The 22,352-nt window shown below is 39.2% G+C and overlaps 1 protein-coding gene across 15 annotated transcripts in view; it reads right to left on the bottom strand.

The window, feature by feature from the left end:
* Positions 1 to 22,352, bottom strand: part of rap1gapa (RAP1 GTPase activating protein a) — an 80,220-nt gene that overhangs the window by 19,932 nt on the left and 37,936 nt on the right. For 6 of the 15 annotated variants that reach the window (XM_054772317.1, XM_054772309.1, XM_054772393.1 and 3 more), the window contains exons 3-11: positions 12,947 to 13,040; positions 6,704 to 6,739; positions 5,060 to 5,107; positions 4,484 to 4,522; positions 2,420 to 2,611; positions 1,415 to 1,518; positions 951 to 1,029; positions 834 to 887; positions 670 to 753 (exon numbers count right to left, since the gene is read on the bottom strand). In XM_054772317.1, the coding sequence (XP_054628292.1) occupies positions 670 to 753; positions 834 to 887; positions 951 to 1,029; positions 1,415 to 1,518; positions 2,420 to 2,611; positions 4,484 to 4,522; positions 5,060 to 5,107; positions 6,704 to 6,721 (618 nt within the window). In that variant the 5' untranslated portion in view covers positions 6,722 to 6,739; positions 12,947 to 13,040. The other 9 variants (XM_054772327.1, XM_054772364.1, XM_054772404.1 and 6 more) reach the window with 8 other exon arrangements.

Genomic DNA, 22,352 nt, shown 5'->3' with positions numbered 1-22,352 from the left:
TCACATTTTTATGCCAATATTGGGCCGATAATAATTGGTGGCCGATATTATCGGACATCCCTAATCATGACAAAACAAAATGTATGACCTGCCTTGTATAAATTATGCCAAATTTACTCAGTTATCAGACTTCTCATGAATTACCATGGGAAATGTCCAACTTTCAATATTTCCCAAAAAAATCTAAAAAAAAAAAAGCGACCCTACTTCTGACACATTTTGTGAAAGGTAAACAAGGTCAAAGCTAAAACCAGTAGGTTTTGATTATGCATTGAGAGCTAACCACTTTCTCTTGCAACAACACAACACACCTTGGCCTTCATGAAATGACACTTGACACATTAAGGCTTCTTGCTCATGTGCTCAAACCTCTGCAAGCTTGAAAAGATTGCAGTAACCATTTTGATGTTTCCGGCTAAAGCTACAAGTGCGCCTCTGAACCCTTCCATGGAGTGAACAAGGGGGCTGTCAATTATGTTAAGCAGCTGCACTGACTGCAAGCCCCAATTAAGACGGAAGGACTGACTGTTCTTTGAGGAAATGTTCTTTGAGGAAATTAGAATGTGCAACATAAGAGTCATCATGCGTGCATTGAATGCGACAGTAAATGATGTATAAATAAACAAACTATGTGATGATACAAATTATACACCTCCATATACCACTCACCTGGCCAAACTTTTGATAAATGACCCCAAATTTGAAGTTGTTGCTTATGACGTGCTCATCAAAGGTTACAATGAGTCTGGAGGCCTTAAATGAGAGAGCATCAAAAGGGGTGTAAGATTGCAAAGGAATATATAACATGGGTAACTATTCAAAAAGAAACTTACTTTTGGATAAAGCACAGGGAAGAAGCGGTCAACGTTGACCTCCTCATAGACAAGCTTGGTATATAAACAGACATGTCAGATATGTTGTTATGCTACACATCAGCCTTGAAAACTCACCTTGGCCATTTGGACCACATTGGGAAACTCAGTTAGGCAGGAGATGGGGATCACATCATGGTAGGTCTTTTGTTTGGTCCTGGTCAAGTCATAAAACAATCAAGCATTCTTGTCATATAAAGTGACGTAACATTTCTCAGAACCAATCGGACAGGAAAGAGATGATCTGGTACGGGCCATTATCAAACTTCCCCACCCCTTCCCCTCTTGCTCACTCCCGTGCTCCATCCCCACCCACTCACTGGCCTTAATAGTCCATCTGTTGCCCGGCTGTGGAAATGTGCTGTTAACACTCTCTTGAGCTATACGACTCTTGAGATAACACTCCGGATAAGAGAATGCATCTGTGCACTCAATAGTGGACATTTTGGCAGCTAATTCTGCATCTACTACTGCTGTTCTGACCGGTTGAACCCACATTCAAAGGCTTCTCTGCATCATGTATGCATATTGAGGAGTGTTACCTAAGCATTAGCCGGAGATGCTCCTGGTCACCAATCACGTCGTACTTTAAAGAGAACACCAGATGTCCAAGGGCACTGTCCACTGAATAGTAATTAAAGTGTTCCTGGGGACACAGTGCAAAGATCCAGCAATTACTATACTGTCTATGTCAGTGCTTCCCAAAGAGTGGGAGCGCCCCCCTGGAGGGTGTGGGCACCGTGTGGTGTCGGGGGGGACTATACTCATAAAATTAAGGTTGGCAGGTCTGTTCGTGTCTTTATTCCTGCTTGATCGATGCTGGTACCATACAGTGTTTTGTAGAGATAAATAAATTAATATTACAGGTTCTCAGTAGTACGGTACTTCAAATCGTATGTATGTGTATATGGACAAATTTATTTTCCCTGGGGGAGCATGAACCACTGGTCTATGTAATTTACATACACATACACACATTTTCTGCATCATCTTTATTGTTCATCTTTTTTGTTTCACCCTGATCAAATTTGTTCTTAATAGGAACAGCTGGCATGGCTTAATGTCTATAAAATGTCGATAAAAAAGAGCATTGAGGCCATTTGCTGCAAGACAATTGATTATTCATTACATTAGTCTAATGAACACCAAGTGATATTAATTGTAAACTCCTCCATGAGGGCAGTTATGCTAATGTGTGCAGGAAGTGAAGCTGTTACATAAGGGCATATATTTACGTTTTTGTGTAACGGGGCTACATATTCCATAAATGTGCGCTGTGTGCAAGTCTGAAAAGTAACAATATCACTGACTCTGGTGTCAGCACAATTTGAGTGGTGTCCTGGTGTGCAAGTAGGTGATTCATGGCTGCTACTGCACTGACAAAGACTATTCCCCTTATTTCAAACCAGTGTACCATCCACATGGCAATTGTTACATATTGTTGGTTAAAGTGGTAAGACTGTTGTCTCTTGCTCTAGTCTGATCATATGAAAAACGTCACAGTGATGACATACGTGTGTCAATTTTGTGGCATGCAGGTGACTAACCTTAGCGAGGAAGTGTTTACGGTACAGCGTTGCCGTTGTGTTACATTCCAGCTTTGTGCGGGTGTCTGGGGACAAAGTCTGCAGCTCCTCCAAGTCCAGCGTGTCACTCAGCTCATGATTTGTTCCCTCAATCCAGTAACCTCCAAATTGTGGCAGAAGGATGAGAGGAAAGGGTCTTTTCCTACCCAAAACCTTCCAAATTGGAAAACACATTTTTAGCTAAGACAACATATTTTTACTATTTTCAGAAATGCACGAAAGAATAAGGTAAAGAATACATAGACATACAGTAATCCCTCGTTTAGCGCAATTAATTGGTTCCATTAATTGAGGATTGAGGATTCCTTATTTTTCAATGGAATATTTTCGTAGTTCAAGCATAGCATACAAGCTTCAAAATACAGTTTTTAACATTGTTAGGGGCCCCTAGACATGAAATAACACCTTTATAGTCATCTTTACACTCGTATTACCCAATATAGTTGACAGAATAATAGAAACCTAAACATATTAGACATAAATAAAACATAACATAGACTAACACATTAGCATTGGGAGAATTTCTTGTTGTTTTTTTCTGGACAGTGTACTTCATGTGGTGGCTATTGTCTCATCAATGCATGAATGAATGTCACCACATCGGGTTGGCTGTAAATTAGTCAGCCTTTTTATTTGAAATAGACACAGGGCACACTGTCTTCCATGCAGATACTCAAAACATACCATGAACAGTTCAACACTTCCTAGTTCTCTTCTTCTAAAGACGTATTCCCTAAAAGCTAGCTCTAACCCAGCATGCAGAATGTCACTGCTCTCTATAGCCCACACTCAATGCTCCGATCGATCGGCCACCAATCAGTATCGGCCGATTTCCGTGAAAAAGCATGCGATCAGCATATGTCGATAAATGCCTTTCATCACCAATCACAAAAAGACGACCACCTGTGGCACCTCTGCAGCCTGTAGCGCTCCCTGTGTGCAGTATAGTGTCTTGCCCTAACGTCTTGGGTAGCGTACTCCTCCCACTTTCCTTCACACTGCACAGGCGTGCCAAAACACACAAACATCTGCCGTGTGCCATGTGGAACTTACCTGCCAACATGCCATGAAAAATTGTGATCATCAGTCATCAGCTAACGCAGCCAAAACACTGGACAACACTCGCCCGTATGTGCGACAGTCAGAAGTCGAAGAATATAACCCGAAAAATAATTGAATTAATCGGACGAGATCAGACAAGATGAGTAGCCTTTGTTCGCCAAGCGCTCCCTCACTTTGAGCCCATCTATGTGCTACCTGGAAGTCCTGCTAGGGCTCCACCAATGTACTCCATCTCACAGCCAAAGTCTCCTTAAAGAAGTCGTCTCATCCAAGTTTCACGAGTGATGTGTTCTTTTGAAAAAGTATGCAAAATATGTTTTTGCTTAAATTAGGTGATTTTATAGTTCTTTTTTCAAATCATAGCCAATAACAGGGGTGCAGCCAGGAATTTTGCCCCCCCACACACTAAATTATCAATTTTATTAGCAATTACCTTTTTTGGGCCCCCTGGCAGTCAGGGGGCCTTGGAATTGTCCTGACTTTTCCTCCTTATACGGAACCCCTGGCCATGGGCACTCATCATAAATAAATTGAAAAATGTATAATTAATGCATGTGATGGGTAGCGGTATCGGCCGAGTTCACATTTCAGTAGATCGGTATCAGAATCAGCAGCATAAAACCCTGATCACAGCATCCCTACTCTAAACAGCAAACTCAAAACTACACAATACACGTTTGCACTATAATATTCCTGACACCTAGTGACCAGTGTAGAATACTACAAATCGCATCTTTAAATGCATCTTCTGAATGCCTTATATTTGTATTTTCATTCATTTTGACATTTTTATGCTGGAAAATGCTTAATTTAGGCCAAAAATATGTACAATTAGCTTGAATATGCATTATGCATTATTATTTTAAAAAACCATGCAAAATTCAAACGGCAAAGTGAAGAGGGATGACTGTATATCACAAAGAATGAATGCAAAAGACAAGCATCAATGGTGCGGCATCCTACCTCATGGACACTAGGGTAGGGAATGTAGTCCTCCTCTGTCTGAAACCAATAGAAAATAAAGCTTTGGTTTGTCATCAAAAATTCATGTTGAAGTCAGCATTCATTGAGAAGAACACAACTAAATTGTGAATTAATTATTAATTTCACTTTCAGCTTTTCCCTGTCAGTGATCACCACAGTGAGTCAATCGCATGAATGGATTTGGCTTACTTTTTACGCCGGATGCCTTTCCTGGCACAACCATTACAGGGAATCAAACCCATGCCCTCTGCCATGAATGGCAGAAGCATGTACCATTACACCACCAAGGATGAATAAATCATTCATTAACACGTCACAATTTAAAAAATTATTGGGCCTGTTTTATTACTGAGAAGCTTGCAATATATTAAAAATAAAGGTTAGTAGTAGTAGCTTTGGTGTCATATCAGAGGATGATGAATGGGAACAATTGATAGATAAATGACTGCAAGACTTAATAGGATGCAAAGCATGAGATACTGGATCACAAACCAGCCATGAGACAACTGCCGCATGGTATGATTAATATTGTGTTGTCGAGATGGAGAGTCATACCTTGAGTGGAGGTGGAAAGGTACATCTCTGCTCATCCATCCTGTTCCCCTGTGAGATAAAGAAAATAAAGTGACGGCGAGAAAGGAGAGGCGACAGTCATTTATCAACCGGAATTCAAACAGAATATAATACTCGGAAAAAATGGCAAGATGTTTTTCTTTCGCCCCAAAGATGCACAGCAGGGAACAAAGCCAGAGATAGATACATAGAAGCATACAGACAGCGAGACAGATAGTCTGAGGACACGTTTAAGAGTAAATGTTTGGGTGACAGAACAGTCTGTTAGCACATAGAGGAAGTGTATTCAGAGGCCGAGGGGATTAAAAAGATGCAGGGATAAGTGACGCCTCTACACAGAAGCATCTGTTGCATGTGTGAAACAGAAAAAAGCAGGAATGTCGTAGAAAAATCAGGACGAACACAGCTACACTGTCTCAACAACAATACCAGGAGAGACTTAGATTGCAAGAAATCCATCCATCCAAGAAATCCATGCCGCTTATCCTCATTAGGGTCGCGGGATTGCAAGAAATGTGTCAGAAACAGCTGTCTTTATAAATAATGCTCAGTTGAAATCAGGGTTGTCCAAACGTCCAAAAGGGCCACATACTGAAAAATCCAAAGATGATTTATTTTGAATTTATTTTGAATTATTTTTCATTTTATAATAGCATTTTTTTATTTTATATTTTTTATATAATTTTATTACATTAAAAATGTATTGATTTATTAAAATTGTGTAAAAAGACTAAAAAAATGTTACACATTTATTTCAAGACAAAGCTTTGTGTTACTATTAATTAGTTACTATTAGTTATTATTACAATCAACATTTTTTTTGTTCAATTTTATTTCCACACTGAGCCGCTGGCCAATAAAAACGAGCCACAGACTGCAAATTGCTCCTGGGCCGCACTTTGGACACCCCTGGTTTAGACTAACATTGTGGAATGGCACACATCATTGTAAGAGACACTGGCCCAATCCATGCCCAAGACAAAATACTATTACATAAGAAACAGCTCAGTTCTACACCAGTCCAAACTGCAAGCACAATAATAAACATGTCGTCTGCCTCTTAAAACTGAGTCATATTATTTTGGTAATGAGAGAATATGCAATATCATTTATTTTTTGAATTTCATAATATTGCAACTACAATAATATTGCAACTATAATATTGCAACTGCAATATGATATGAACTGTCTAACTACCTTAAGTGAGGGCACAGTCCTGCATTACACCTCCTTATAAAGAGACTAATTTCTCTTATTATATTCACTTCTACTAAACAGGAAAAAATATAAGTTATTCTGATCATTCACTAACTGCCAACGTATGAAATGCTGACGGGCACGCACAAAAAAAGACAAGCTCTATTCTAACCTTTGCTTTTCATGTACCAGATTGTCTGATTAAAACAAACATCCCTTGGAATCCGTCCAAGATCAGAGGAGCGTTTGTGAGGTGAGATAAAAAGCTTACAGCAGCCTTACAAACAGAATGTTAATAAAGAGCAGCGAGACAGAAATATAATCTACCCTGGAAACAACCTAAATTGAGGGAGGATTAGAGACGATGCATGCTGCCGCTGTGTTAGTTGCTTGGGTGATTAACAAAATTCAATGGACGCATCCCCTTACCTGCATCTTTTCAATCATTTCAAATAAATCTGCAGTCTGGAGGAAGGAGAATGAGAGGAAATGTTGAGATATTTGATCGAGCGCTGAGTTTAATTTGTTTCTGTATGATGAGAGTCCAACATGTTGAGCTCTCTTGGTGTGAAGCATCAATTAAATGTGTCCAGTAGACAGACAGCTAAACACTGAACATCTAGCTTTGCTCCAAAATTCCTACAGAGCTAATTGCTGCAAAAATCAACGTTGGCACTGGAAGATTATTTCAGTTTCTACTGAAATGTGTTTTCTTTTTCTACTGATCTTACAGAAATCTAAATGGATAACATAAATATAATTAATAAACAGTATTCTGATTTAAACTGGGTCTGGCAGGGTGCTGACAAGGAACGTACTCTCAGTGATATAACGTTAACTTCGCTACTTAGGCTACCTTTGGTAAACTGGCATGACTGATGGGGGCAACAGTAGATGAGTTTGAAAGGACCGTGGGAACCATAGGGTGGTCAGCTGAAGGACACTATATCGCAAGTACGGTTGGGCATCGAGCATCAATGGGAACTGGGACGAACATTCAGATTCTTCCAGAAATATTAATTTAAAAAAAAATTTGATTACGACTTTTGGTGACTTCGTTCACCTTACTTGTTTAATATTCTGTACGCAGGTTAGTAGGAACTCAGTAACGTGGGTAAGTTACTCTTTGTCTATTCTGCATCTTAATACACTCTCCAAAACATAAATAACAGGATATGTGTAATTGTTTTTTTCATGAGGTTTTCAAAAATAAAAATTAGGGCTGTCAAAAATAACGCTTTAACGGCGGTAACTAATTTATTCCATTAATTACATTAATTTTTTTGTGTAATTAATGCATACGCATCATGGCAAGACCCGGCTCTTTGTTATGACGACAGACGGTGGCACAGTGTAGCTCCAAACAGAGTCACACAGAGTCTGATGCTCTTTTAGAACTTTATTCTGACCTGAACACATCAATAGCAGTGCAAGTCCAACACCGTACAGTGGTGTGAAAAAGTGTTTGCCCCCTTCCTGATTTTGTCACACTTAAATGTTTCAGATCATCAAACAAATTTAAATATTAGTCAATAGCAACACAACTCAACACAAAATCCAGTTTTTAAATGAAATTATTCGTTATTATGGGAGAAAACAAATTCAAACCTACATGGCCCTGTGTGAAAAAGTGATTGCCCCCACCTTTTAAAACATACTGTAACTTAACTGAGATTAATTTAGCTCTATCAGTCAGGAAAAGGTTATAAAGCCATGTCAAAATCTTTGGGACTCCAGCGAACCACAGTGAGAGCCATTATCCACAAATGGCGAAAACATGGAACAGTGGTGAACCTTCCCAGGAGTGGCTGGCCATGATCTTGAATCTCACACTGGCCCACCAATGTTCTCGTTTCTGACCTGTTCATAGTCTGTTTGAATCTGTTGTGTCTGTTTTGGGATCCTATTCGTTTTTGAACGACCTTATGAGGGATCATGCCTTGCAAAAACAACTATCATGTTCCGTTATACTGCCATTAGAGTTTCACTGCTAAAAATATATAATGGCTTGTTCGCTAATTTGATGTACAGTTATCTCTTTGCTAACCTTGACTAGTGTTGTAACGTCGCTTAACGCAAAGGTTGGCCAGTTCTCTCTCTTGTATCATACAATGACTATTATACAATGACTATATCATACAATGACTATAATGATTCATGCCGTCTACAGTCATGGAAAAAATTGTTTCCCTTGTTTCTTAAGTTTTATTGATCCATTTTAATGCCTGATACAACTAAAGGTACATTTGTTTGGACAGATATAATGATGATAACAAATATAGCTCATAGGAGTTTCATTTAAGAGCTGATATCTAGCAACTTCCATGGTTTTCTTCATAATAACCAAAATCACTTAAGTTCTTACATGAATAGCTATAGCACTCTACTGCCAAAAAATTTAACTTTTATGAGCAATTTTTTTTGTCATTGTTATACATATATGTCCAAACAAAGGTACCTTTAGTTGTAGCAGGCATTCAAATGAACAAGAAACTGAACAAACAAGGATGGTGTAATCATTTTTTCCATGACAGGATAAGGTCAGACTTACACTTATGTCTCTATGTTATCCATGATTTTTGCGAAACAAGTATCATCAGCAACTCTTCCATGTAGTACCAGTCAAACACTTGAAGCTGAAGCGCACCTGTCCATTTACTATCCGAATGGTCACATGTACCAGCTGAGCACTGCATTGACTGCAGTGAAGGCAAAGCTGAGCTCCAACAGTCCATTTGGAGTGAAGGCAGGTCCGTTGAACCAGTAAAAACGTTTGTGTACAGAGTGATTGTGTGTTAGCTTTCAGTGTGAGTACACTAAAAGTCCTCCACCATGTGCAAACAATAGTCTGCCACAAACCCTAAAGGTAAATAAATGCTGAAACATGTGAACCAGGGATTAAAGCTAGAGAAGTTCACCTTTTCAGACTGGAGCATTAGCCCTAAAGTGCATCATTTACTGTAGATTTGTCTCGAGACTGCCTTACACCAACATAAAACACCTTAACATATCTTCTGCCTGAGATCAGATCAGCAAATATGAACTGCCAGACAAATGTCAGCTTGGAACGGCAGGTGAGATTCTTCACCTTTCCCTTGACATCTGGTGACATCATCTATGCAGCATGTTTGGAAATAAAGATACATTACTTACATTTCTGGGTTTGTTCCAGTGAGCCCTTGTCACCATTGCAGCAGTGACACTGTGATTTTTAGCCATTTTTTTCCCTGAGAAAATTCCAAACGATGCCTCAGTTCAATAGACCTTAACTGGTGTGCATCAAACTCTCCCTGAGACCATAAACATTTTTCTCTGTGTTCATGACTGTGTCCGTAATGTGTCAAAATAGCAAAAGATCCAAACTCTCTCCTTGTGCGTGCTCTAAACAAACAGAATTAGCAGTTACAAGTTGATCTCAGATTGCAAGCAAAGGCAGTGATGGAGAAGATGGAGGTGTCTCATCTGAACTGCTGGTCCTTTTTTTTTTAGCACAGAAATAAATCCAGTTCATATGGTGAGCCACACCACTGTTAAGTTAAGCACTAACATCCTATCTGCTCCAGGGGTGGAGCTCTTCTACTATCATAAAACCTCCCATACAATCCCCTACCAAGCTATAAAAGCAGACAAGGTTTCAAATCCTGCTTAATATTTGGTCAGTCTATGCAGGCAGTTTAAAAAGTATGACACTACATTTAAGCCAAATAGTTTAAAGTTATTTCCAGCAGTCTTTTTATTGTCTGATGTGTAGTGTTTATTTCCAACTTATCCATAATAATAAAGATCATATTGCCTCATTTTACTCAGCAAGATCAACAGGCTAATGCTCCTCATCTTTTTCCAAATCACGTCACAGGTGCATGGTCACCTGTTGCGAGGCAGAATTCAGAGGGCTCAAGCATATCTGCCCAAATGACCAATGAACAAAATGGAATATGCTCAGTAGGCTGTCCAGCAGGAAACGGAAGTGAAGCATACACTAAATCAAATATTTACATAGTTAAAGCACAAAAACCTGTGTATAACTCATGGGTGCCTTAAAGGGGTCCAAAAAGTAAGTCCAAATTAAAATATCATTTTGCTATCTGGGTTGAGTTTGTTTTTTTCAAATATATAAATATATATATATATATATATATATATATATATATATATAAAACAATGTTATTGGCAGTAAAAGTTAAATCCACATTGACCAAAAAGTAAACATCCATAATGACCACACCCTATATCCCCTATAAAAACGGAATTATCCAGTATTTACAAACAACAGTATATGTCCCATTTGTCAAGTGATATTTTGTCGCTTATTACTGTGAGAATCAAAAATATTTGTAAAATGTCAATGGCGTGAATGAATTATGACGTGCTTTACATTAAATTTTACACCAAACTTCCTTGCTGTTCTCTCAACAATAACAAGATAAAATAAAAGATTTCACACACTATACCATATAGATATTGTAATGTATATTGTATTGTATGTATATTGTAATTTAACCACTAGAACTGGGTGGGGCTTAAATCGGTACATTATTTTAAGTTTGATATTGACATGGATTGATCAGTACTATATTTAGTGTTTATTATTCAGCTATATGTGTACTGTGTATGTGTGTAAGTGATCTGTAAGACTTTATTATTTAATTATTTTTTAATTATCGGTGTGAAGTTGGTGATTCATCAAACATCCAGTAATGGCAAACAGGGGATGTCTCGCTGTTACCTACTGTTTGACTGCTGAGTAGTTTTGTTTATCAGCCTGTCAAGCTGTTTTCTAGCACGTAACCACTAGTTCTTCCTGACTGGTTCTTGGCAGCGTTTTCTGTTCTTTTTCTTTAGCTTAGCTTTTGCCCTACTGTAGCATGTCTGCTGGCAGTGATTTTTTGTTATACTTTTGGCTTGCTTCCTTTGTTCTGGAGTCTCATAAATTTTTGTATTTTTGCATTTGGACTCTTGTCACCTCTAGTGAGGACACTTTTTGTTATTAAAGACTCTTTTGTTATATCGACTGTTTGTGTGTGTATTCCACTCTGCATCTCGGGGTTCAAACTACCAACCATGCCAGAACATGACATGTTCAATGCATGCATGTTCAAATAAAATTAAATCATTACCATTACCATTGCCATTATCCAAAAACAATACTATGAGGTGTACCGCATGTTTATTTATACATTTTACATTGCCACATTAATCACTGCTTTGTCCATCCATCCATCCATCCATCCAAAATACACATCCAAATAGAGCAGATGATGTTCCCTTATTGTCCCCGGAAATTCCCCATATTTTCAGATGCAAATGTTGACAGGTTTGGTGGTAGTGCCCCACCAGATCCAGCAAATGAAGCAGTGGTGAAAAAAGCCTTTCTTAACAATGCAATTGTACATTTTATGTGCCTTTGATTTGCCTGACAAAATTCTGCTTTGCAGCAAGTGGCTGTGCAAACTTAAGACATGACCAAGAACGATACTACGTTGCTGTGTCTGTTGGCTAATTGTTTCATTTGCAAAATTGTATAAAGAATCACCAGGTTTCTGTGTCTAAGGAAGGATGTGCTTTCAATGTTAACCACTGAAAAACTTTAGTTTGAAGTCTTTTTGTAGCTTGCCTGCAATGACTATGGCATGCAAATCAAGACAGTTCTGGCTTTGGTGTTCTTTAGTAATAATGCCTGAAGGCCTGAAGAGGACTGGGTGTGAATTACAAACAGTAAAGAGCTGATTAAAAAAAAACATCTATGGACTTAGTGAACCATGATTAGATTTTATTTATGCAGAAACTCACTACATGTAACCATCCTCAGGACAATTTTTCACAACTGTAGCTGGCGGGTATAAACAGCTATGTAAAATTGATCTGAAATATCATGTGACCTCTGAAAGGACAGGTCAAATACCTCTGACCTGACTGGCTGGTGTTAGACGTCGATCTGTAGCGACATAAAAGTTTCCAAAATCTTCTGGTGAGATTAACTGTCACAGGAGTCTACAGATGGCATAAACTGCATCAACATCATCAGGAATGTGGAACAACTGGATCCAAATTCTCTCTTAATCCGTCTCTCTTGAGAGTCCCTGTGCTCTCCTCAGATCAAGTCACATTGCGTAAGCCTCCTTCCAAAGTTGGCGGGACCTTATGAAACCAATCCAATATGAGCGAGATTGTATCCTTGTTTAATCACTACGGAGCTCAGCTCATTTCGCTCTCTGCTTTCCAAAAATATCCCTGACGGTTTTCCCATGCCAGTCACTGGTTATTAATGGTAAGATGTATCACTTGTTTGACAGCCAAATAGCCGTGAAATGGATCTGATATGAACAGTGACAATTGAAATAATAAACATAGTGCTGAGCCGAAATTGTATTTATATACTCTATAAACAGTAATTCTATTCTTAATATCATCTTATCCTAATGAAAATGGTGCAAGAAATTAACTAGCTCTGACTCATGCTAAAACAAAACCAAAAAAATGTTATCATGTACAGTAATTGAGCGAACGCAAAGCTATTTGCATACTGATTGCAGAAACCAAACACAGAAATAAATACAAAACTGACACCAAGTGAGTGCATTCAGAGAGATTCTGAGGCAAGATGAGCGACGTGCAACAAAAAAATGTGACACATACAGTAGTTCAGATCAGATTAGGTCAGGAATAAAATACCTTTTGGGATGGCACTGCACTGTAGGGGAGCTTGGGCTGGAACAGCTGAGGCTCTAGTGGAGCACAGATTCTGGGGTCACTCCCATCATGTTTCCTACAGTTAAAATGAGACACAAGGGAACATTCAGTCAGAAATGGGTAAATAGGATGAGGTCAGGCGAGGGGTCCAGGGCTCCAGACTGCGAGTAAATGGTCGCCTTTTGCGTTTTAAATATGAGATAACGCGAGTAAATTTAACATCTGCTCACCAGATAAAAGTACTCCCAATGACAAGTGGTGCACTTTGTTTCTTATTAACATGAAAATGAAAAATAGTCTGTAAAATGTGGAGTCAATTGACGAAAGCTTGTCACAGTCTAAGCCTATCGATGCCAGCATGTGTGATCGCTCACGTTTCAATCGCATTCGATCGACTTTTCTACCATCTTTGTGTACACATTTTGCCTGGCTCTCACTTTCTTCTGTCTCTAGAGCAGGGGTGTCAAACTCGTGCCATGGAGGGCCGAGACACTGCAGGTTTTCTTTCCAGCCAGTCACTAAAGCAGGTGATTTCTCGGCCCTCCAGGGCACCAGTTTGACACATGTGCTCTAGAGCCTCTGGTCCACGGACGACAAATGTGACTTTTTTATTCTATTTTCTATTTTTTTTACCACAGTGACATTTTGTTTTGCAAATTTATAGGTAAAAAAACAAAACAAAACAGGCGGGTCGGTTGGCCTTCCTAACAAAGTGTCCCTTATTTACTTCATTTTGATTTTCCAATTTGATTTGATTAATAAAATTTATTAATAATAGTGCTTAGCATGTTGGCCACACAGTCACAGTCAGGAGATAGGGAAGACGTGGGTTCGAATCTCCGTTGGGCATTTCTGTTTGGAGTTTGCATGTTCTCCCCGTGCGTGCGTGGGTTTTCTCCGGGTACTCCGGTTTTCTCCCACATTCCAAAAACATGCATGTTAGGTTAATTGGCGACTCAAAATTGTCCATAGGTAAGAATGTGAGTGTGAATGGTTGTTTGCCCTGCGATGGGCTGGCGACCAGTCTAGGGTGTACCCCGCCTGCATACCTCCGCGACCCTAATGAGGAGAAGCGGCATAGAAAATGGAAGGATGGATGTTAGTAATATTGAATATTTTTTGCTGCCGACAAACTTCTGCTCCACATTTCAGCCCAGTAGTTGACTGTAACGCGCAAATTAGTTAGTTTGCCAACCGACATTAACTCCTGAAGAGGGAGAAAGGAGACAAACACCAAGAAGAAGGTAGGCCGATGTGTCTGAAAAAAGACATTGGAGTTAATAGTATTTAACAGTAATACAGTAAAAACGAGAAGAAATGTGAATGTTTACTTAGCAAGTTGATTTCGGTGTGGCGACTGTGCTCCGAGAAAAAAAAGTTAGTCTGGAGCCCTGGGGTCAACAAGGTCATGGCTCATTATTGGTCTCATATGTTATGGTTGGATTTGAACGTGTATTTGAATGTGAATTTTAATTGTCTCTATGTTCTGTTTTAAATGTTTTTTTATTTGAAGATGTGGCCTAAATTGTCTTAATATTGTAATACTGTATGCGTTTAAAATTGTTTATATAATATTTCTCAGCTCTGTGTAACATTTGCAAGCGCACAATCCTATATACTGGTCGTATTCTGTTCGTCATTCATCTATTCATCCACGTAACTTCCAGCATCCAACTAGTCACCCAGCATCTGCCCATCTATCCAACATCAATCCAGCTTTTACCATCCATTAATGCAAAATGAAGTCAACTGTATCTACCTATCCATAAACTCCCAGGCCTTTCCCATCTCTATGAAAGGACTGCTTTTGCCCTTTTGGTGGTTTGATTATGTTGATTCGAGTTGGAGGAGAAACAAATGCAATCATAAAAATGTATGATGCCAAAAAACAAGGTAAAGCATGAGTTAAAAATAAACAAAACATGAGTTGGTACAATCCCTCTATGAATAAAATCAGTATTGTATGTTTTCTCTGTGGGAGCAGATTTCAGCTAATCTGTTGTTCCCTGTTGACAGACAGTTGCATTGCATTCCAAATGCTGATGTATGACTTATTCATTTTTGCTCTGAATAACATGATTCCCAAAAGATATGAAAACACGCTCGTCACAACAAAAGCCAAGCATTCTCAAACACTTCAGAGATATGGAAAACAACAACCATAGTTTCACGTTTATTAAAACAGAACATGTCACATGTCCAACAAAAGAGAGTCACGCAGTGAGCGATGTTGCTGTCACGCATCTTTTGCTCTGGATTCAATACTTCTACAATGATGGCTCTGTCCCCACAGGACCACTGATCGATATCCACTTCTCCATTAACACTGACAACAGGCTAGTTTGCACAGCAGGCTTTCAATTTGTTTGATTGATTCAGTCAGTGTTAAACATGCAAAGTTGTTGATTGCGTGGACTAGAAATCATCCAAATGTTGCATTCATGCACAGTGAGAATTTGAATTGCTGTCCATCTGAGTACTGTAGCCACTATTAAGTCTAATGTACATAATACATCTACAATGATACAAAAAGTAAACAAAAGCTCTATAGTATGCACTGAAATATGCTGCTGCGTACATTGAATAAATCAATGAGACAATGGACATCGCTGGAAAGAAATTATTGTAAGCACTATGGATGGGCTAAAACAATTAACTCCCAGAGTCTGTGATGATGCTGCGGATGGAAATAAAACAGCTGCTCCTCAGAACACAGGTGACGAAAGCGAGCATGAATCTTTCAAGTGCAGCACACTGTTACACAAGTGCAAGTCTTGATTCATACCAACTAGGAGCCCTATGAGCACCTTTTTGTGGCCCTCTGTACATACAATACATGATGATGCAAGCACTAGCAGAACACAAAGAGGCATTAGCTGTCCTGAATTGGGTTGGGTATCATTTACATATTATGTGATACCTGTGCCAAATCCATACTTTTGAAATGGTGCCAGTGCTTAAACGATACCCGAACCGGTACTTTAAAAAAAAAACATTCTAATTTTGTTTGGTGACATGCAAGTTGAACAGAATAGTAATTTAGATGCTTCAATAGCATAAATAAAATGATAACTAAGGAATGAATTCACCAGTATGAAATGAATTCCACAACAAATTGTGTGCAATCGTATATGCGCTCTTTGTGTGCAACCACATTTTTTTTTACATTTTTCAGTGCTTACATTCCGTTGCCTTGATGGCTGATACACAGCTGTGGCGATGTTAGACTCTCGTTACAACGATGTTTGCGAGTTAATCTTGCAATGCAAGAGTCGTGTTTTAATTGAGCAAAATTAAGTTAGTGTAGCTGCTTGTGTTGCTTGCTCTTGTATGTTGATATTCAGAATTCCGGTGTTTGTGAATGCACCTTGCTGTTAGCGGTGGATAATGAGGAAGTGTTTTGCTGCTGGTGTGGACAGCAATGAAGAAATGTGTGCAAGTCATTTTTACGTCTTTTTGCCTCATTTCAGTACCATTAAATGAACTGTAACTATTAATTTAGCTGTTAGCTTTTAATTTATATTAGCTATTAACGGTTGGCCACACAGTCAGGAGATCGGGAAGACCTAGGTCCGAATCTCCGCTCGGGCATCTCTGTGTGGAGTTTGCATGTGCATGGGTTTTCTCCGGGTACTCCGGTTTCCTCCCACATTCCAAAAACATGCATGTTAGGTTAATTGCCGACTCTAAATTCTCCATAGGTATGAATGAGTGTGAATGGTTGATTGTCTATAGGTGCCCAGCGATTGGCTGGCGACCAGTCAAGGGTGTTCCTCGCCTTTCGCCTGAAGTCATCTGAGATAGGCTCCAGCATACTCCCACAACCCTAATGAGGATAAGCGGCATACAAGATGGATGGATGGATGTTAATTTAGCACCAAAATGAGACACTGCTAGCTATTTAGTTTTACAGTCCAGTTTCTACCATTTAAATTGGTACAATTTCAAAACTGAGTTTTGGTACGCCCTAATCCCAAGCACAGGTTATAACACAGTACTGTCGTCCCTCGCCACTTTGCATTTCATACTTCCCTTTAACACTGTTTTTCAAAATAAAGAAATGAATTATTGCTGTTGACTGCAGCCTATTATTAGTAAAAAAAAAAAAAAAATAGCCACCACCAGAAGTATGCTGTCCAGAAAAAAACAAGGAACTCTCCCAAAGCTAATGTGTGAGTCTATGTTATTTCTTATTGATGTCTAAAATGTCTTATTTTCTGTTATTATGTCTACTATATTGGGTAATATGAATGTAAACGTGACTATAGGGGTGTTATTTTATGTCTAGAGGGCTCTAATCATGTAAAAACACGTATTTAGAAGATCGTAAACAGGTTTTGTATGCTCTAACTAACGAATATATTTCATTCATAAATAAGGAATCCTACTACTAAAGCTATTAACCGCAACAAACGAGGGATTACTGTAGTTCCCTGCTATTGGTGAAAAACTGAGAGCAATGAACGCACCCATAAAAAGCCCTACAAATGCCTATTTTTGATGCCTATAATATTCCTCTTACAGTTATTTAATTAATTTAAAATGTAGTTTTATACATCTATTACAGGCATACAGTATTCATTCACTGTGCTGACAAAACTTGCAGTTACACAACACCTCACATGTCAAAGCGTCTTTCTGCTGGAACATTTTGATTGAGCTGACTTGACACACAGCGCTCTCTGCTGGATTCGTAGCTGCTGCAATCTTTTTCTATGTTGCCAGCTATTCAGTGGTGTGAAACAGTTTTTGCCTCCTTACTGATTTAAGCGATAACTTAATTGATATTTGTCAGTCTGTAAAAGGTTATAAAGCCATTTCTCAAGCTTTGAGACTCCAGCAAACCACAGTGAGAGCCATAATCCACAAGTGGCGAAAACATGGAACAGTGGTGAACCTTCCCAGGAGTGACCGGCCAACCAGAATTACCCTAACAGTCCAACAATGACTCATCCAAAAAGTCAACATCCAAGGAACTGCAGGCCTTACTTGCCTCAGTTAAGGTCAGTATTCATGACTCCACAATAACGCTTGATTGCAGTTGTTGCTGCTAAGGGTGGCCCAACAAGGTTCAGTTTTTAACACAGGGCCATGTCGGTTTGGATTCTTTTCTCCTTTAATAATAAAATGTTTGATTTCAAAACTGCATTTTGTGTTCAGTTGTGTTGTCATTGACTAATATTTAAAATTGTTTGATGATCTGAAACATTTAAGTGTGACAAACACGCAAAAAAAAAAATCAAGAAGGGGACAAACACTTTTTCACACTACTATAGATAAAACACAAATATCTCACCTCTCCTTTGCTAATACAAGTAGTGATTAAATTTGTCCACTGCTGATCTTATATGTCAACTTTCTTACCAAAATGTTTATTATTTTGCTTGTAGTATGGAGTGGCGTAAAACTGCACCGAATTATCCTAAGCAAAGTTTCTAATATGTTGACCCATTTGTATAACTAAATTAGGTACAGTATCCAAAACAGAACTCTATCAACACTGAGCATGCATTATTATCTTTGTAAAAGCAGATGTCGCTCTTGTTGTGGATCGCATTAGACTGTGGAAGAGATTGTAATCCTGTGGCAGGTCAGTGTCATGCCAAAAAAAACAGTCAAGTTACACGAACCTCATTGGTGATTTCCACACAGTGTATTTAAAGGCAAACACAATTACAGAATACCACACAGATCTATCAGGCAGCCACAGACACACATCACATTAAAAATAAGGGAGAAAATATCCACAGCTCCCTCAGCATCGAGTGCAGTACATATAAGACACAACACACGCACCTGACCTACTCTGCGTTGTTACCGCATAGAACCTCCTGCAGCTCAGTTCTCAGCACTAAGCAACAGCTTCATCCCAACCCCACAAAAAATTACATAACACAGCCCAGCTGGTTAGCAGTGCAGCTCAAAACAACCCGTGTGAGGAAGTCCCAGCATGGTGTCTGGATGTAATGTCCTATGTGGAGTGGAGCAGCAAACTTACTCACAGTATGAAAGCTCCCTGGGAAGTGTGCAAAGTAAGCAGCATTCTGGCAGATGACTCACTGTCTACATCTCCCCCCTGTAGTCAAGCTCCTCGCTCCCTCTCCTTGCCTAACAGTTCTCCCTCCTCCCTGTAGGTGTCACGGCCACGTTCCCCCCTCACCTCTAGCTCACTCACCTCTTCTCATCAAATGTTCAACTGCTCGCCTCACTCGGCTTGTCAGACTGATGCTCGCGCCTCGTGAAGTTGAAGCATCTCCTCCACCTCTCATTCCCTTCCCTCTACTCTCTCCTCCCACTCAGTCTCTCGCATGCACATATGCACTCTTTGCTTGTCACTTCCTTTATCTCCTCCCTCTGTGTCTGCTCTCCACTGCTCTCCCATGATGCGCTACTCCATTGGCTAGGGGCGCCTTAAAGGGGGGAAAGTTAGGACAATTCCAAGGGCCTCAGGGGCCCCCAAAAATAAGCATAAGTTCAAATATAATTCCTATTTGGGTTGAGATTTTTTTTTCAAATATAGTCATAAAACAATCAAAAACAATCTCTTAGTTTTTACCTGTTATTGGTACCAAAAAGTAAAGATCCATAATGACCAACCACTCCCTTAATGTCACGGGATATTTTGTCGCTTATTACCGTGAGAATCTAAACCATATAGCCATTGTGGTGTAACGGCATACACGGCAATTCAAAGGTGAAGGAGTTTGATCCCAGGCTTTGTTGTTGTTGTCTGTTTTTTAGTTCTAAAAGTAAATTATGTATTACTCCAAAACATCTACAGTAACTAAATTCAGGTTCAAGTCAAATACCGTAAAGCACCGTGTATAAACCGCACCCCCATTTTCAGGCTCACGGCGGGGAAAAAAAAAATTTTTGTTCATAAATGCTTGCCAACTCTTTCATCTCAAATAAAGGTACTAAGAAATTTCAAAAAGAAGAATAAAGAAGAAATCTGAACTTCGCCATCTAGATCTTTAATATTATGGCTAAGCACAGATTAATAATAATAATAATAATAATAATAATAATAATAATAATAATAATAATAATAAATCAAAATAAAGAAATTTGCCATTTTCAGAGATGTTTTGATATCTTATCTTTCACTGCTTCTCTTTTTCTCTATTATTATTTTATTGCATTGCTTCAGTGTGAATTTGAATAAACTCCAACATTGTATTGTATTTGACATCATCTGCAATGTTTTAATGGAAGCTTAGGTTAGCTTCAGTGTATGTAGAGATCGTTTCACTGTGTGAAAATACAGACAGCCGTCAGATAAGTTAGTTGCATACACAAGCATTTTCAGCAACTGTACAGCAGAGGGCGCTAAAGTCAAAGCAACTGTCTGAGCCACAGACGGCTATTCTAAAATGGACTTCTCGTCAATTTCTGTGTCTGGTCACAGAGCTGTCATCGTGTATAAACCGCACCCCGATTTTTTGCTTCTTACCAGTGGAAAAAAGTGTGGTTTATACACGGTGCTTTACGGTATTATAAAAATAGCTTTTAAGGGCCCATTAAGTCCAGCAGATGAAGTGAGCACAGATGCCCAGGGGGGCCCAATGTGATTTTTTTTTCATGGGGCCCAGAATTCCCTTCCACTGGCACATGCAACGACCACCAACACTCTTCTTAAAAAACCTTCAATGCGGGGCATCCTCCCCCCTCGTCCTTTTAAGTATTGTATTAACTTAAAAGTAAGCAGGTCTGATTGCAGTGACTGGGGTTGCCTTCATGAGCCAGATAGGGCTGTTGCTGTGGCAACCTCATCAGTCAAACGTTGAGAAAAAAGCAAAACACCCACATGCACATGCACGCTCCTATAATGCCGAGACTTGTACAATATGTTCAGCATCAAACTCCCAAAGGCGCCTCCTCCTTCTTAATGTTCTTAATGAGGAGGCATGTGTGGAAGGTTTTTATTGCTCTAATGACTCTCATTCAGTCCTTGCTGAAAATATGAACTTTCTCCACTAAAACAGCAACAGCAGTCCCCAGCAGACGTGAGACTAATGACTCCAATTCTGCTAAATCCCGCCAGATAATACACTGAGGCAGCGGGAGTGACAATATATCTTTCTTTCCGATGGCCCAATGTATAACTGTGCATGTTTGTGTGTTCTATATTTGCATCTTATGTAAACCCCTGATCAGTGCTAACAAGGGATTACAATAATAGTGTGCACCAGGGGTCACCAACGTTTTTCCTTGTGAGAGCTACTTTTACAAAATGAAAATGGCCAAGAGCTACTCATTTTTGGAACATTTATTTTCAGAGCTTATTTTAAACCCAAACAAAGCGAATATGCTTGTTTTACCAGAACATGAACAAAATGCTGGTGTCCACAACTCACATTTTGTATTTCAGAATGCATTTCTTTCTACTGTTCTGTCATTATTAACTGAAAACCTGAATGAAAAGCAGGCTTGCGGGCACCTCATGTGGTCGTGGGGGGCTACCTGGTGCCCGCGGGCACCACGTTGGTGACCCCTGGTGTGCACTATGGGTGTAGCGATTCATCCACTACATCGATGCATCGATTTATATTCCCATGATCCAACTACATCGACCTGTGTTCAGCAAATGTCCATTCCATTTAACATATGTCGTTCTAACATCAGTGTGTGGGGAAGGGTGTTTCCCCCGGCTGTGAAGTCCGATTGAGATGATAAACACCCGTGGTTTTTTCTAAGAAAGGCGACGGTTCTCTTAGCTGTGGACCGGTGGCTAAGTTAGCTTAGCTAGCAACTGGCGACAGCATCTTTAAACCGTCTATTAACGCCACTTTATCGAAGACAGTGCAATTTGTAGTGTGGCATGGAAATGAACACAGCGTGCTGCTGCACTACAAGTGCGAGGCATACATGAAAATTGTGACACTTGATTTTCTTCCCTGGAATTTTTGATGATGAAAAAAAAAATGTAAATGGCTACTCTGTTGACTTTTAAAACAAATGTCCCAGCCTAAGTTATGATATACTGTGTTGTGTAGTACAGTTGTACTTGCCAAGGTCTGTGGGTCAATTACAACTTTTGTTTTGACTCAATGTTATAGTAATGGCAACCAAAGGCACTTCCCGGTATGATGCTGTAACTTCTTTAATACTTGGGTTAGAGAAGTAAATGAGGTATCAAATTAAAGTTCAAGTCATGAATTAATCACAGACTTGATTTAATTCTTGTTAATTCAATGTATTGGTTGTTAATTGTCAACTGCAAGAGTTTTTGTTGCACTTTGTTGCACTATTCAAATAAAAGTGAATGCATTTGTCATTAATTGTTGTTTACTTGTTTGTTTATCCATGTTCATCCATAATTAATTTATACCTGATTCCCTTACAAAAAAACAACAGGAAACTTGACCTGCACTGTCCAGTATCCGCT

Source organism: Dunckerocampus dactyliophorus, chromosome 1 (genome assembly GCF_027744805.1).
Source record: "Dunckerocampus dactyliophorus isolate RoL2022-P2 chromosome 1, RoL_Ddac_1.1, whole genome shotgun sequence".
Lineage (NCBI taxonomy): Eukaryota > Metazoa > Chordata > Actinopteri > Syngnathiformes > Syngnathidae > Dunckerocampus > Dunckerocampus dactyliophorus.
The sequence above is the reverse complement of the archived record's forward strand: the minus strand, read 5'-3'. Positions and strand labels throughout refer to the sequence as shown.